Raw genomic sequence first — 15,667 nt, forward strand, 5'->3', positions numbered from 1 at the left:
GGAGCGGCAGAGGCCGGCGGAGGGCGGGGCGAGCGCCGAGATATCGATGGGCGGGAAGGGTGGGGACGGGGAGGGCTGATCCGGGAGCGGAGGGAGAGGCGAGGCCCAGCTCAGGCGTGCGCTGCCAAGCCCAGAGCTATCGATGGCGGGTTGGGAGGAGGCGGCGGCGGGGGCGGCTCGGGCCTGCCCTGAGGGAGGCGCAGCGACCGCGCCCTTGCGTTCGGCCGCCCGGGGAAGACCCCTCGTCCCGGGGCACGCAGGTGTGTAGGAGAGGGGCGGCGTGAGGCGGCGGTGACAAGAATCACTTCAGGAGCCTCAGGGAGGGCCTTGCCGCGCAGGGGAGGCTGGCGCCCGCTCGGGCCATCCCCCACAGCGGGGGGGAAATTTGTGTCTCGTCCTTGAAGCTGGCTACTGGCCTACACAACTTGGAAGGAATCTTTCATGTGTGCTCCCGCTCCTGGCCAGGAACACTTCTGAGAGTGTTTCTGTCATTTTCCAGAGACCTTTTGCTGGAGTAACAAAGCTGCTTTTTTTTTTTTTTTTTTGGAGGCACGCAAGCTTTCTCTGTGCAGCATCCAGCAAAAACTGTCGGCTCCGAAGAGCAGGGTCACTTTAATCATTCTATTTTTCCTCCTCGCTACCAGAGGCGAATAGCTCAGAGAAGCAGCGGGCTCTGGGTGGCTGGAGGAGGAAGCCCAGCCGTGGCCGGGGCTGCGGTGGCATGCGGGTCTCTAGACATCTCTGCATAATTTATATGAAAGTTTGATTTTTTTTAAACCATTTACATGTAAAAAAAAGTTTTTTTTTTTTTTTTTTTTTTTTTAGTTAATTGAAATGGGTCAGAGCTCTCCCAGTATCTGCTTACATTGGGCCTTTCCCTGCCAGCCAAGTGCATTTTCAGTGGCTCTAAACTGAGGCAAATTTTAACAACTGCAGGCATGATAATAATGACAAGATAAATCTGATTTACTGTAAAGTGCTGTTAGATCAGGCTTGGCTTTTAAACAAAACACAACCTCCCCCCCGACAATACAAAACAACTTAAACCCAGTAGAAATTATTCCTTAAAAAATTATAGTAGTGGTAGCCTTGCATTTAAAGACTTGAGTAGCCCCTGGCAGAACTTGGCATCTCTGAAAATACTGGAGCACTGAGAACCTAAAATACAGAAGATGAAAAATGAGACTTAAATAAAATCAGTTGTGCTAGCTTTCCACTGGCAACACTGTGAGGAGAGCACGCGCTTTTCTTTTGAATAAGTGATTGATTTATTGATGATAAAGTACATCTGAGATTTATGCAGAATGGTAGATTTCATAGGTAGTAACCTAATAGCTTGAACCAGGTCTTTGTAGCTGCACATTAAAAGCGTTGACCGTGGGCTTTCATGCTGCTCTCCCTTCCTCGCTTTGGCTTTCTCATAGCTGCCACCTTTTGGAATGTACCAGAAGTGATATGAATAACTCAATGATGTCAATAACTGTTGCAAAAATCAGTAAATCCCTTGTTTAGACCGTGAACAGGAAGTCAGATCTCTAGTAAAGTTCCTTGTGAACTAGCAGACAAGGTTGCTGTGGGTTTAGCCCAGATGTATAGTTTTGTGTGTAATAAAGGTAGAAGATTTTAAAAAGGAATCTAAAAAGGGAGTCTATGTAAATCATCCTTACACATCAATAGCAAAACAGTTTTACATATAAACATGCGCTGACCACCAGCATGCAAGAAGATTGTGCCCTTTTATGTTAATTTATGTATTTTTATTTAGCTTGGATTGGGTTTATGTTTTTCACTCTATTACGGTATGTTTGCATAACCAATAAGGACACTGAGAGTTGACTGTTGATGTTTATTGAACCATTTATATCAAATAAACACTTCAGGGAGTCTGACCATAGACAGTAAAGGCATTCCTTTGGGAGGGGAGAAATCAGAAACCCTTGTTGGAAAAAAAAGGATGTCTGCTTGTTTCATTATAAATGTCTGAGGAGAAGGCATGATTTCCAGTGGCACGACTGAAATGTGGACACGCGGGTGGCGGGGTGTGCGCAGTGGGGTTCACAGCTTGTGGTTGAGATGCTCTGGGATGCATTAACCCTTTGCACTGTGCAGCCTCAAAGATGAAAAGGGGTTTAAAGTGCCAGTTTTAAGTCAAACTATGAAGCCAGTCATCTAATCTGCTCCAGTGGGAACGGTTCCTATCTCTGTTGAGTGCCTACTGTCTGGACAGGTTGTAGCACGCAAGGGTTCATGTCCCATTAATTTATCATTTAGAATTGAAAACCTATTCAATTTCAATTTGAAATAGGTGGTATATGTTGTTCTTTTTTCTCCTTTGCTTAATTTACTGATTTCACTGACATGAGAGGAGACCATATAATTATTCCACTTCCATCAGAACAGATATTTAAGAGCCCATGTTAGTCATTTGGGAACAGAAAATTGGACGCACACCGTGGGATTATTCTGGGGTCTGGGCTCATAAGAAAGTGAGCTCTCTTAGATTCCTAAAGTGGGGGAGTTGAAGACTCTCAGGATTTGCCTGTCCCATTCAGCTGGGTCCTTTAGTTCCTTTAATTTAAGTGTGTGACAAAGCTGTTAACTTACATGGGAACATTAACACACCGAAAGATGGGGGCAGAGGTCAGCAGTGGGAAGCCAAAAGGCAGTGAACAGAATTTTTTAGTGATCTGGCAGTTTACTTCACCAAATGCACATGATACACAATTACTCTCATTCCTCTGTTTCACTCTCCCATGCTGATCTCTTTCCTGGGTGCTGACGTTTTTCTTCTACCCTGTCTTTGCTAACGTTTTCTACTAAATCAAGCAACAAGCTGCCTTTGTTGCAGGCGAAGGTCTCCTGAATGTTGCAGGGCCCTGCATCATCTGGGTTGTCAGAATTCCAGAGCCTTTTTCCAGAGTGCTGGTGTTTCTCACTGTGTTGGTCATTAACGTCTACCTCATCACTCCAGGCTCTTTTGCTAGGGTGCTGGCGCTTGTACACCAGATACCTTCTGCCTGGGTGCTGCCTTTTGGCCAACTCATTCAAGTAGGTTAGCTGAACACTGGGGATGGCAGCATACTGATCCGACAGTGACCTTCTGCCAGGATGCTGGCGCTTTTTCAGCTCCAGATAGCCACCAAGGTGGTCTTCAATCTCTCTTTTCCCTGGATGCTGCCTCTTCTGAATGTCTCCATAAGATGTGTCTTTCTCAACATCTCTTTTTCCAGGATGCTGTCTCTTTTCCAGGTCACTTAGGAACTTTTTCCCAGGGTGTTGTCTTTTGGAAAGCCATTCTGGCAGAGGGGCATTTGGTTCTGTCCAAGAAAAAGAATAATGTTAATGAGCCCCCATAGTACTCACTAAAGAAGTTTAAATGGGAATTTGTGGAGTTCTGTGATGCAGGATTATAATCTGTTGCTCATTATGCCCGTTTAATTGCACAGTTAACTGTATGGTCTTGAATTTGATTCCTCTGGATGGAATCTGTCAAAACGGTTCTCCTTTTTAACAAGGAGGAATTGGTACAATAGGAACTAGCTGCAGCCAAATGGGAAAACATGCAATGATAAAGCCTAATGTGTTGATTCGGGTAAATATGTCAGAATCAGCTAAAGGGAGGTGAGAAAAAGATGCTGAGCAGCTGGAAGAAATTTGCTGCAGTAGCTCGGTATGGGGAATAGCCGGGAATCAGACTGAGACAGGGAAAAGATAGGGCTGAGACACAAGTAGAAGCAGGGATGTGGACATTTGAAAGCCAGCTCAGTATTTCCAGCAGCCAGTCATAACTCTGTTAGTTTCTCTTACTCATTCTTCACCTCTTGCTAATATTTCAGGTCTTGGATCAACATGACCAACTTTCAGCATTCATGAGCAAAGGGAGAAAGGCTCTTTCTATGGGCACCTGAGGCTCTCTTCTCTTTCCACTGTGAAAGGGCTCTGTGCTCCTTGTTGGTGGCCGGCACCTTCTTGTGGTCCCCTGAGCCTGATTTGGTTCCACTGCTGTGGCTACTGAGAGCAGAGCATCTGCAAGCAAGGAGGCAGCAGGCACAAGAGCAGCCTCTCTGCCTTCCAGTCATGGAAAAGAGTTGAGGGAGCACTCCTACCTCCAGTTAGCATTAACTACAGGGTCCACAACTGGGGAATGATCTCCACATGTCCTCTTACATCTTCCCTAGGGACATACTTGCCAGACAGGCAAGTTTTCTGTGACAGGCTTCTACCTTCCTATTATGTCACAGCTGTTCAGTGATGGTACAGGTACACTCTCCCAAGTGAGGAGATCATAGAGAAGAAAGCTTTTGAGAGCTCAGTGTATTGCAGCAGATCTCCTGTCTTTCCCTTCCCCTTAGTCTGAGTGATAAAAACACATATTAAAGCCTGGGAACTATATATTGGATCTAATGAACTCAGCCAAGTACTATGCCGACATCACCAGGTGGATGTCCCCAGTGTTCTCTATACCTTTATTCATCTCTTCTTTCTTTTCGGCTTTCTTGAGGACAGACTGAAGAATGAGGCTTTCCGATCTCTGCAGGATGTCATCCAGGGGACTTCTTCCCATCTTCTCACTTCCCTCTGGAAGGGGCTGCCCCTGGTTGAGGCAGACACCAGACAGGGTCAGGCAGAGGAGCAGCAGTGGCAGCTGGAGAGATGGCATTGTGGGTTCCTGCAGCTTCTATGGGAGAGAGGACAACAGGGGAGAAGGGTGCAGCGAGCAAACCTAGCAATAGTAGCAATATTCCAGACACAGAAAAGGAAATATGGCACTGCTGTGGGAACTGAAGTCTCTTAGGAGGGTCCTTCCTAATTTCTGTAACTAACCTCTCAGTTTATTTTATATTCTTCGAAGAATCTGTAAATTCTTCACAATTAAAACCAGGCACTTGCTCATTTTTCTGGCAGAGTAAGTAGGAACGTTTTGAACACCTAACTTCCTGATGCACAGATAGTTCTGAAAGGCAGTGATTTTGCTTTGTCTTCTGCAAAGAGGCAAAAATAATTTCCCTCTTGAACTCTGTGATAACTGTTGCCCCACAAGAGATACACACACATACACCTGCACTAACAGTTTTCACCAGGCAATTCCCTTTGCTAAGGATTCATTTTAACATAACAGTGGGAGCTGCAGCACTTTCATTCCACATTTAGTTAAGTCCAGCTTTAACAGTCCATTAGTTTTTTAATATCTATTTCTACACATTTAAAGTAGCTGCATGTCTCTCTATTTTTCAGTATAATAAGATAGCTATGCTCCATTCATCAGGGAGATTTCTTGCATTGGGTAAGCACTTCATATTTTTTTTTCAGAGATATAATAATCTTATCCTTTATTATCTCTTGCCCAGATAACAAGTGTTTTTCTGTTTCTTCTAGCTAGCACTGGAATTCCTAACGCGCTTATCTTGGGTTTATTTTCCAGTAAGTAGAGTTCCTTCAGTAGAATGGACTACATCTTTAATACTAGTAGAGCAGTCATTTAGCTTAATTATATCTTTAGAACAGAAAAAAATAAATGCACAATTTTACCAAGTTCTACAAATTTTTAAAATAGAAAATGAGTTTACTACCTCTCTTATTAGCAGGTTTCTGTCACTTCTGATGAAGTCCTTGGATGACAGCCCTAAGGATATCACACAGGCTATTTGGCTTAGAGCAATCTTTAGAAGGAAAGTTAGAATCAGGTAAAAAGGAATGATTTGGTAAATTACCTGGTTTGTAGTTTCAGATTTTTGCTTGATGCATCTGCCAAGAGATTGCTTAGTCCTTTAAAGCTGTTTGCACATCTGAGCTTCAAAGTTGCCCTTTTTCTGCTGCAGACACGCAGTATCCAACAGAACTGTTGCTGAGTTCTCTTTGGATGGCTCGTGCCTCCGTACTTATACTCTGCTGCCTCTGAACCCAGTATGCAAATAGCTGTGAGGTAGTGTAGGTGATGTGTTGTTTTCTTTTTTGTAACCAATGTCAGAGATCTGCATTTTGAATGCATTTTAAAACTCTGATAGTTATTTGTTGACCTCCATATTTCCAAGCTCGACTTCCAGAAATCACTATTTTTCCATTCTCTAAAGAGATTTTGTTGAATTTTATGTAAGACAGCACAGAGAAAAGGAGGTTTTCCTCTGCTTTACAAAAATGAGTTTGTGTATCCTCTACTAAGCAAGCACTGTGGTGTAAATGCAGAGAGATAGGTAGTTTATTCAGTTAAGGAAGTAAAACAATAAAAAAAATTAGTTTATTATATTTAAATAAGTTTATACCACAGATTCTTATTCTGAATGACACTATACAATTTTTGGCTCACAGTTCTGTATTTTCTTGCCATAGGCTTCCATAAACAGTACATTAGAATATGGGGTGTATAGCATTAGGTATTAAAACATAGTTATGTTGCTGCTATGCGCTTCAAAAAGCATTATGCTATTGTAAGTAGGAACAAGACTCTCTCCCTTTAACCCGTCTGTCTCTTTGAGGTACTCTTCTGCACAGTACTGCTAAGGGATTAGCCTTAGAACTTGTCTGTCTCTGCCTTGAAATGTTCCACATATTGAATGGAATTTTAAAAAATCCTCTCATACTTTTTGAACCGTGGCTCTTGAAAAACATAGGTAGGAAAAGCAAAGGTTAAACAGATGAGTCGCATTTCACCAGTGATACAACAGGTGACATGTTGAATTTCTCAGCTACCTAGAAATTACAGGGTAGCTAAGACTTACGCTTTGGAACTTTGTGTGACTGCAGTTTAGTAAATCTGCATTTGCCACATACTTCCAATGTGAAAATCCTCATAACGTGTAATTATGAGCTGGAGACAATTCTTAGCGTGTAGTTCTCTCTGCCCTGGTCAGCACAGCAGGGCACAGCCCAGGGGCAGCAGGAGCTGCTCCACGCTGAACCCTGTCATCCTGTGCCGCGATGGCCAATGCAGGAGACCGTGGGTCTGTGCCCTGTCTGTCACCCAGCCCTTGGCTACTGTCTTTTTAAGACTCTCTCACAAACCAAACTGTGCCCCTTCATTTCTCTGGATGAGCCCATGGGTTTTCTCCACTATGCTATTTCTAGGAGTCAAATACTAGTGCCATGGATTTGGGAACTGCTATTACATCTGTCACAGTGCACCTCATAAGGAACTACATTTGCTCCACACTCACTGCTTGGCATTTCCTGGGCATAGTAACTCTGTAAGATCTCTTACGGTATGACACGTGAGTTTAAAAATTAATATCATATTGACCTATAAAGTAAAGTGGCCATTCAGAACTGCATGTTGAAACATGCCTTTAGAAAAGTGAAACAGAACAGTGAGATTGTTAAGAATTCTGTTCCTGGCTCCCTCCAGTGCTTTCTTGGTAAGATGCTGAAGCCTTCTAAGTAAAAAAAAAAAAAGAAAAAATAAAAGGATGTTTTCATCATATGGTTGAAGGGTTCAGTAATTCTGAATAGCTTCTCAATCTCACTTTATTGTATTTTTTTCTTCAGTCAATGACATTTTCTCTATTCTTTTTAACATGAAATGTTTGGAGCAGGTTAAGCATTGTGCCTACGATCTATCACATAGAGTTTATCTCTTCTGCAAGGCAGGAGTTGTGTGAATTGGCTTGTTTTGGCAGTTTTTTTGAAATCGGATTGCGTGGATAGGCAAGTTGCTCTCTATGTACTGTGAAGAAGCAAGGTTGTGCTCTTGGTGGAGCACAAGGTGGGGTTGTACTGATTGTTATTTTCCAGTGGAGTTTATCCATGAATGTTGAGCCAACCCCATAATTGTAATGGGATGTTCGTACCAGCACGGACCACCAGGCAGTGGGAGCAGCTGGGAAGCTCTGGAGGCAGCAGATGTGAGCAGTTGTCTTAATGCCTGTGTTTGGGGCATTGGTTCCTCAGCAGCCCTCCGAGGAAGCTAGTCTCAAAACTCAGAGGATTTTTTTTCAGCTAAAATGTATTTACAAAGCACTTCAGTTTTGAAAAAGCGTTCTGTAACAGAAGCTTGTTCCCATGGTACCTCCACAGCCAGCTCTTGTGGATGGGATGTTCTTACTGAGCCATCGGCTCCAGCCCTTTAAGTCACAAATACAGAATAGATTTGCAAGGCAGGCAATGCCTTCAGTCCCGTGATCTCGGTACTTACAGTTACCAGTACCCTGTCCCAGACACCGCTGCTGTCAGTCTCTGCTCAAAATGTTGTCCAGCTTATCACTGTGTTCAATTTAGCATTCCCATTCCATGAGAGAGGCATGGGGTGACTTGATTACTGCCTTTATGTCCTCACACATGGAGAAGATAACAATGGGGTGTTTTCTGTCTTTGTGCTGGTAAAAATATAAGAAGGACTAGTACCTGGAAGCTGAGGTTTAACAAACGTAGTTGAATTCAGCTATGATGGTAATTAAACATTGATGTAATTTTCCATATGTAGCCTTTGTGTTGCTTGGAGATTTAGAAATGAAATTAATTTTCTTTTGGCAGAACAAATGTTTTATCAAGATATTTGAGAAAAAGTGGTTAGGTGAGGAAAGTTTTCCTCTGAGAACACACGGATGCGTGTGTGCCCCTTCGCAGCACCCTCCGGGAGGAGCTCGGCAATAGCAGCACAGCACAGCCCAAGCACCTTTGTTACCATTCATCAAAAAACAAACCATTGAGGAATAATAACGGTTCTTCCATTCATTTTCAGTAGTTGGGAATATAAAATCTAGGGTGTGAAATGAAGGCAAACTCCTCTGCAGAAGTTCTGCTGGCTAATGCTGAATGTCACTTGGAGTGTCAGCTGAAAATGGTGAGGAACAAAAGTAAAGGGCCTCTTTTGAAGGTTCTGTAACTTTCAACTGACACCTTTCTTCCCAAAAATTCCAGAAATTGTAAAACCTTATGCTGTAACTATAAGCCCCAGAATTGTATAGTTTTGCAAACACAGAAGTGTTGAAGCTTAATCTTTTGAATTCCTTGAAACTAATAGAAAATCCTGTGAGGAAACTTAATATAGGGAGAGATTAGGTCTTCTGTTTTAAATAATGAATAGGACAATTATTGAATGAGATGAGAACATTAATTTCTGTGCAGGGAAGCTCTTAATAGAATTACTGAGTAAATTCCACATGGAACACACACAGCTCCCCTCACCAATTTAAATCCATAAAGGCCAGGGAAGGTTATTATATTAGAGGGAAGGGGGAGTATCCCACATAGCATTAAAACTGTTGCCAAAAAGAGTATAAATAACGTGTTGCTTATATCAGGTAAATTGTTTTATAGTTTCATGAGGAAGCAAACCCAAAGCATTATGACATTAATCCCACATACTGGTTCACTGACAGACTTTTCAATATTAAACAGCATATTATGGAGTCAGAACTTGACAGGCTTAATTGTATACTTACGAGTCAGCCTAACTCACAGTGTGTTCCTTCTGGGATGGTGGCAGTTTGGAATTAAAGATCTCGGTGGATTCACTGTAATGTTTCTTTATTTTGTAATTATCTCTGTAGTGTTTATGCAGGGTCATTTCTATAGCTTTCTAATCAAGAGAACCCTGTGATTTGGGAAGAAAGTGGCCATCTCCAGAAGGAGTCTCATTGTGCCCTGGCTCTTGTTTCAGGCACAGTCAGGATCTTTCAAACTAAATAATGTCAATGAAACAAGCCTCCAGGCACCAAAACCACTCAGCTGCCCAGCCGGTTGTTTTCTCACAGCTGCTAATGACAGTGCTCAAGAGATTCTTTTCACTCCAGCAGGGAATTAGTTATTGGACAAAGCAAATTTACAGCTCGGTTTACTTTGCCAAAATACTGGTTTTAAGCTGGGGTGAGTTTCATGATGGAGCAAGAAGAGATTCAGGGAAATTTGAATTGGTATGATAGAGATGGTGGACATCCAGTGTCCTTTTAAGAAGTAAGTCTGATTCACAGCAAGTAACTTGCAAAGTCAGTTGGAGGTTTATAAATAGGAGGTCACTACTTCCCATAGCAATTAAAGGAGTAACATACTAATTTGTTTCCTCTATGCTGTTCCTTTACGCTTGCTGCTAACACATCCTAATTATGATAGAGAAGCCAATGAGGGTGTGAAAGAGAGCAAATTTGTGTGAGAGAGTTGATAAGAGATTTAGTGTTTGGCACAATTTGTTTGAAAGTGCTGGTTTGGATTTTAAAGTCACCAACCCTCAGCTTGCAGCTGGTTCCTCTGTCAGGTTCTCGGAGCAATGGGCTCGGAGCATGTTGGAAATCTGTCCTGCCAGACCAGACAGACAGGACAGCTGAGCGGCTCCTGGAGGCTGGAGGCACTTAAAGACACCCGGTGGTCAGAGACTGGAGACCTCGGTTGGAGCACAAATAAGAAGATGGAGCAAAAGCAGAATGAAAAGTTCCAGAGCTGGCCCCTGTGGCTGGCCGTAGAACATCTTCCTCTTGAAACTCAGACATTTCTATAGCAGCTTTTTAAATGAAATAATTTTATTTCTTATTGTTCTTTTCACTTGCTGTAAAAGACAGCTGTTTGTTTGTATAAATGGTTCGGTACAGTGACCTCAAGCCTTGCTTTAAGGATGCAGTACAAATGTGATTTACCTTCCAGTTGTCTGTGTTGGCCCGATAAAGGGACACGGGGCCAGTGGCAGGACCACACCAGCCAGGCAGCTGCATTTGAGCCTTCCCACGCAGAGCCTCCAAGAGCAGTTATTAATGGAGGTGCAGCGTGGAACCAGATGTACAGAGGGATTTTGAACAGGGATCTGGTGTCACTAACAAAGTTAGTTTCAGGTAACAGGCGTATTAGCTGCTGTGACTGAAATAGGTAACAGTTAGTTCCAGTATTGCTCCCTTCCCCTCTGTTGTTGCTGTGTGCCTGTGACTATGCATATGTATTATGTGTGTGGATTTTACTAATGAACTGTTCCTGACTTTTTTCTAGTGGGTTTATTGTTCTTAGTAGTTACAGAGTTATTTGGTCTGCTCATTTTGTGAGGGCTTAAATTTACTCACCATGTGTTACTCTTCCTGCAGTAAGATTAGTCGTTTTCTCTTTTAGGTTACTGGTCTGTAAGAGTCCTATAGCACAGCAGCAGTGAAGATCAGACTCCCATTACGGTAAGCACTATATAGAAGTAAAACTGAAACTGCCCATCCCAAGAGAGTTAGAATGAAGTGTAGGTGTATATACATACACCTGCATATACCTACACCTACCATACATATGTGCATACACCTGTAGGTGTATGAAATGACTGAGCAAGTGAGAAGATGGAGTAATAATGTCGGTTGTGCTAGGCATAAATGTGACATTTCAAGAGTTTTGGTAGTTTTAGATCCTCACCAAGCTAATCAGGGCTAGGTTACAGTTGGTTTGTAAGCTTCACTGCAGTGTTTCAAAAGGACTCGGAAGAAAAAAGACAGTAATTTTATCCAGGCATGGATTTCTTCCCCCTTGTAAGGACAAGCTTATATGAAAACACTACTGGCAGGATGAAGACAACTGGTGTTTTTGCTCTGCAATTCCAGCATGGACCATTTATGGGAAGGTCTCAGGAAATATTAGTGATGCAGTTTACTGTTTCTGGTACTGTCCATCAGTGCCACTGTGTCTGCGAAGCATGTGGCAAAGATAATAGTTAGAGGCTTTTTATTGCTATCACTTGCACCCATCACTAATGGCACCAGTGAAACTGAAAGCTGTTACTTAAAATCCAAGCCTTCACTGTATTGAAAGTATTTATTAGTGGCTAGAAATCAAGTGGGAAATGCTACAGTTTGTACTTGGTTAACTGCAGAAGCCACCAGAGATCTGATACAGTGCTGAGATGTGCACAGTGCGTAGGACACAATAGGTCAGCAAGTCCCTTCTTTGGGGGTTGGGTGAATTATCTGGTTAATATGAGGGAAGATCATAGAGACTCGGTTTAGAACTGTTCCCCTGCCCATCATTTATACACTTTTAGATGAAGCTTGATGCACAACAGAGAGATCTGGGGGGGAGCAAGAAGATGCCCACAACCAGTTGTTCAAGGTGATTTTCATATTGTCCTACTAGTTACATAATGACAAAGACCTTTGTGTAATTTGCATCTTTATAACTTTAATAGTCATTGTAATAACAATAGACTTCTCCACTGATGCTTAATGGGTTTGTTTACAAGGAAACATCATGAAATGAGAATCAGTGGGTATTCAGCTGCCATTTGTGGGCAGAGATCACAATTAAAGCTGTTCTACAGGCCAGATATTGGACGTCATGCTTAAGGGACAATAAAGACCTGTGCGTGACTGGTGAGGGACATGTTGAGACCAGGAGTACAGTTGGTTTTTACTTGTGGCTTCCTCTTCACCTCTGCCCAGCAGCAGCTGGTGTATTTTTACAAGCACCAAGCTGGGAGGCCACATGGTCATTTTGTCAGAATGGAGTCTGGGAACTGGGAGAGCTGTGTTCTATTTCTGTTTCTCCCGGTGAATTGCTCTGTGATCTGAGTGGTGCATTAAGGCAGAAATCCAGCAGTAGTTAAAATCAGAGTCAGACTTTTCATAGATGGTAACTGGAATTAGGTAGACTCCTAAATACCTGAGTTTTGTGTTCCCTGTCTGCAAATAAGCGATAGTGATACAATACAGTGACTTTTGATGCTTGTGACGTGCTTTGAAAGTCTCGGATGGTGAGAAGAGATGTCAAAAGCATTGTTAATAGTTCATCAAGCCCAGTGGGCCTAGTGTGCAGATTTAAGTCAAGAAAATGGTAAGTTGAAAAATTGTGTTTGATTGGAACTTCACTCCAGTGAAGCTTTGGTGAGACTGTTTGTGCGATGGACACTTTTCTTGGCCCTTAAACAGTGGTGTAACATCCTGTTCAATGAGCAACTTCACAGGATTCTTTCTACAAACCACTGATGACTTTTGAATAGGCAGTTTTCTTCTTCACATTTCTTTCTTTCCAGCTGCTATCAGATTTTAAGTGTGCTATGTTGACTCCTAAATGGTATGATGGAATTCTAGAATGCACTCCTGGAATGAATGGCTCGTGACAGTCTTTGTATCCTTGAATGCAGAGATAACTGTAATGCATCAGTGATTTTTACCTTGTGGTCGAGACAATGCAGGGTTTGGAATGACTTCAAAGGGATGAGTGAAAGGTCATTAATAAAAGCAATCCTTTTGTTAAATTTGCTCTGTGATGACCTATACGTCAGGTAGAAATTGCTTGTAGATCTAGAAACTATAAAAAAGTAAAGCATCTAGAAAAAGTAAAAAAATACTCTTAAAGTCCTTTTTAGACCTGCATTTCCATGACTCTGATTCAGAGGCCCACACGGAAGATGCAGATTTAAAATTTTCATAACATCACATTTTCGTAGTTATTATTCAAAAATGTGACCCAACATTTTGACATTTGAAATGACTCATCAAGAACAAGAAATGATAGACTTTTTAAAAATACTTTCTGGAAGATCTCAGCAACAATCTGTGATTATTTCTGAGCCTCCGCTGCTCACGTTGAATAAGTGAAGCTCAACTCTTATTGCATGGAGAAATTGTGGAAATGCCAAGGATTGCCTGATGAACAGGTAGTGCCATTGATCACTAACTGTATGCTCTATAAACACTGTACCTTTGTCATTTCAATAACAAATGTTTCTAAGCCCACACCAGAGTAAATCTTATTGACCTTTTACAACCACTTGTGCTTTTATTGAAAAACAGTAACTCCATCTTCATTAAAATCACTTTCAGTTCTGTAGGGGCCAGTTATATGAGCACATACTTGCTTAGGCAGAAAAATGGTATGCAGCTGTTTTCTTTACCTGAAGGTACACAGCACTGGTCAGTACAGCCTGTAACGGGGAACTGAAAAACACTGCTAAATTGATTTTGAAGTTAAAGATAGTTCAGCTGGAACTGGGTTGTATGAACTGTTTCTCATCTCCAGCTTCTGTCAGTGGTGGTTCAGCTGCTCTTTAACATGGTGCTGTGAAGAGAATCTGGAGACTTCGATCCAGCACACTGCCCTGGCCTTACTTGCGTGTGCCTTTGTCCCTCTCTGATGGACAGGAGTGACTCTGACCCAGGCAAGGATGAGATGTTCAGAGAATTCTGCAGAATGAAGAGTTCTGTACATCCCTCACCATTTTGGCTTATGAGCACATCACCCCAGGTCCAGGCTCTGCCAGGTTTCCCAACAGTAAAAGGTTGTCTAAGGCTTCTGGGTAAAGACTGGCATAAGACCTTGTGTAGATGTAAGAACAGGCGCCATCCTGCAGAGAGCTGCTTAAAGGCATTTCTCTCCCTTCTCTGTAGTGTGAGATGGGTGCCTAGCGTAGAAAAAAAATATGTGTGCAGGAGTCCCAGGAAAAAGAGAAATTCTCCACTTAAACTGCAAGACTCCCAGTGTTGATGTGGGTTTTGCCTTCCAGAAGCAAAACTTAACAACCATCTTACTGGGGGCTAGAAGCTGTCAACTGCTTTTACTCAGAGAGCAGACTTTAACTTGGTCTTACACGGGGAGTTTCATACAGCATATATGTAAAAGGATGTCAGATCAAGAGGGAAAGTCTTGCAGTTGGCCCTTTCTGAGCCCTTGGACATGGCAGACTGCTTGGAACTCGTGTTATCTCCTCCCAGCCAGACCCAGCACAGCAGCAGAACCAGAGGAGCTCTGAGCTGCTGATGAAGCTGGGTCTGAGTTAGAAGCTCGTTTTCCTGGCTTGGATAAAGAAGCCAGTTTTGCCAAACCAGGTGCAATGTGCTCATCCTATAGTGACCTCAGATTGCGAGGTTGTGATACCCCCTGGTAGCTGTAGACCACTTCATTGTAAGCTCAGTGATGTCTAGTATTAGGGAGTTTGGGGACCTTATGAGGTAAACCAGTATCTGATTACACAATAAATCATGGCTTATTTGGACTTCTGTTTCAGAATCCTGATTACACGCTGTTTCTATTTAGACCTTCCTGGTATAATAATTTATCAGTCTGCAGGGCTGCAACAGTTTTGTTACCACTAAATTCTGGTGTTCAGAGATCTCAACTGCCTGGAAAATTGATAACATAAAAAGTTAAAAACAAGTTATTGACCATGAATTGACAGTTATGCGATGAAATTTTCAAAGGTTTATCTTTCCCATTTAGACACAACTGAAGTGGCCGGGTTTGCTGGAGTAGTCATTGTCTTGGGCACTCTTGTCTTTTGAAGATCCCACGATGTATGTGACAGTGGCAGCTCCAGGTATGTCTGATAGCAGTCGCTTCTTTCTGACTGTGAGAATGGAAGCAGAGCCCTGCTACAACATGTGAATCAACTGCAGCCTTAATGTAGTACAGGTCTAGAATAAGTCTTTGATTTTAGCAGAATTGAGGTACTGTATCCTGGAAATCCAAATGAAGAGATGAAGTTAAATGAGCAATACTGTACCATCTTATTTGGTATCACTAGAGGTTGCTGAAGGTCTCTGGTTATTTAATATTTTTTGGCTTCAAAAAACATCATAATGTCCTTGATCACATCCGTGCTTCAAAGGTACTGAAATAAACAAATGACTCATGAAGTGACTACCTATTATTTTGCTGCAATATGGGGGGGAAAAATCAAATTAAGTTGATGTCTAATTTAAAAAAAAAAAAGAAAGTGTCTTTATAGTGCTGCTAAAAAAATTAGAGTTTTGTGACGTTTAGAAGACTCTGCAATAAGTTTCCTCAC

General features: G+C 42.3%; 1 protein-coding gene and 1 long non-coding RNA gene across 3 annotated transcripts; one reads left to right on the forward strand and one right to left on the reverse strand.

Moving 5' to 3' along the window:
• Positions 1-145: 145 nt before the first annotated feature.
• On the forward strand, positions 146-15,271 carry LOC106890760. Its single transcript, XR_001412574.1, has 3 exons — positions 146-260; positions 11,020-11,078; positions 15,100-15,271. It is a non-coding gene; the product is annotated as an uncharacterized LOC106890760 (long non-coding RNA).
• TRH (thyrotropin-releasing hormone) lies at positions 1,883-5,840 on the reverse strand. Of its 2 annotated transcripts, XM_014946760.1 has the most exons (4): positions 5,712-5,837; positions 5,571-5,623; positions 4,465-4,678; positions 1,883-3,317 (listed from the first exon to the last, which is right to left on the reverse strand). In XM_014946760.1, the coding sequence occupies exons 3-4, from the start codon at positions 4,658-4,660 to the stop codon at positions 2,731-2,733; spliced, it is 783 nt and encodes a 260-aa protein (XP_014802246.1). In that variant the 5' UTR covers positions 4,661-4,678; positions 5,571-5,623; positions 5,712-5,837; the 3' UTR covers positions 1,883-2,730. The 2 variants fall into 2 exon arrangements, with proteins under 2 accessions (XP_014802246.1, XP_014802245.1); XM_014946759.1 differs by lacking the exon at positions 5,571-5,623 and having other exon boundaries at positions 5,712-5,840.
• Positions 15,272-15,667: the final 396 nt, after the last annotated feature.

The sequence above is a fragment of the Calidris pugnax genome, unplaced genomic scaffold (assembly GCF_001431845.1).
Source record: "Calidris pugnax isolate Ruff unplaced genomic scaffold, ASM143184v1 scaffold81, whole genome shotgun sequence".
NCBI lineage: Eukaryota > Metazoa > Chordata > Aves > Charadriiformes > Scolopacidae > Calidris > Calidris pugnax.

What these genes read in the sequence shown, in the direction of transcription:
- TRH (XM_014946759.1), bottom strand. Translation starts at nt 4,660, where the DNA reads ATGCCATCTCTCCAGCTGCCACTGCTGCTCCTCTGCCTGACCCTGTCT. An exon ending in GAAAGAAGAGATGAATAAAG is followed by an intron (nt 3,318 to 4,464) that starts GTATAGAGAACA and finishes TTTCTTGGACAG; the next exon opens with AACCAAATGCCCCTCTGCCA.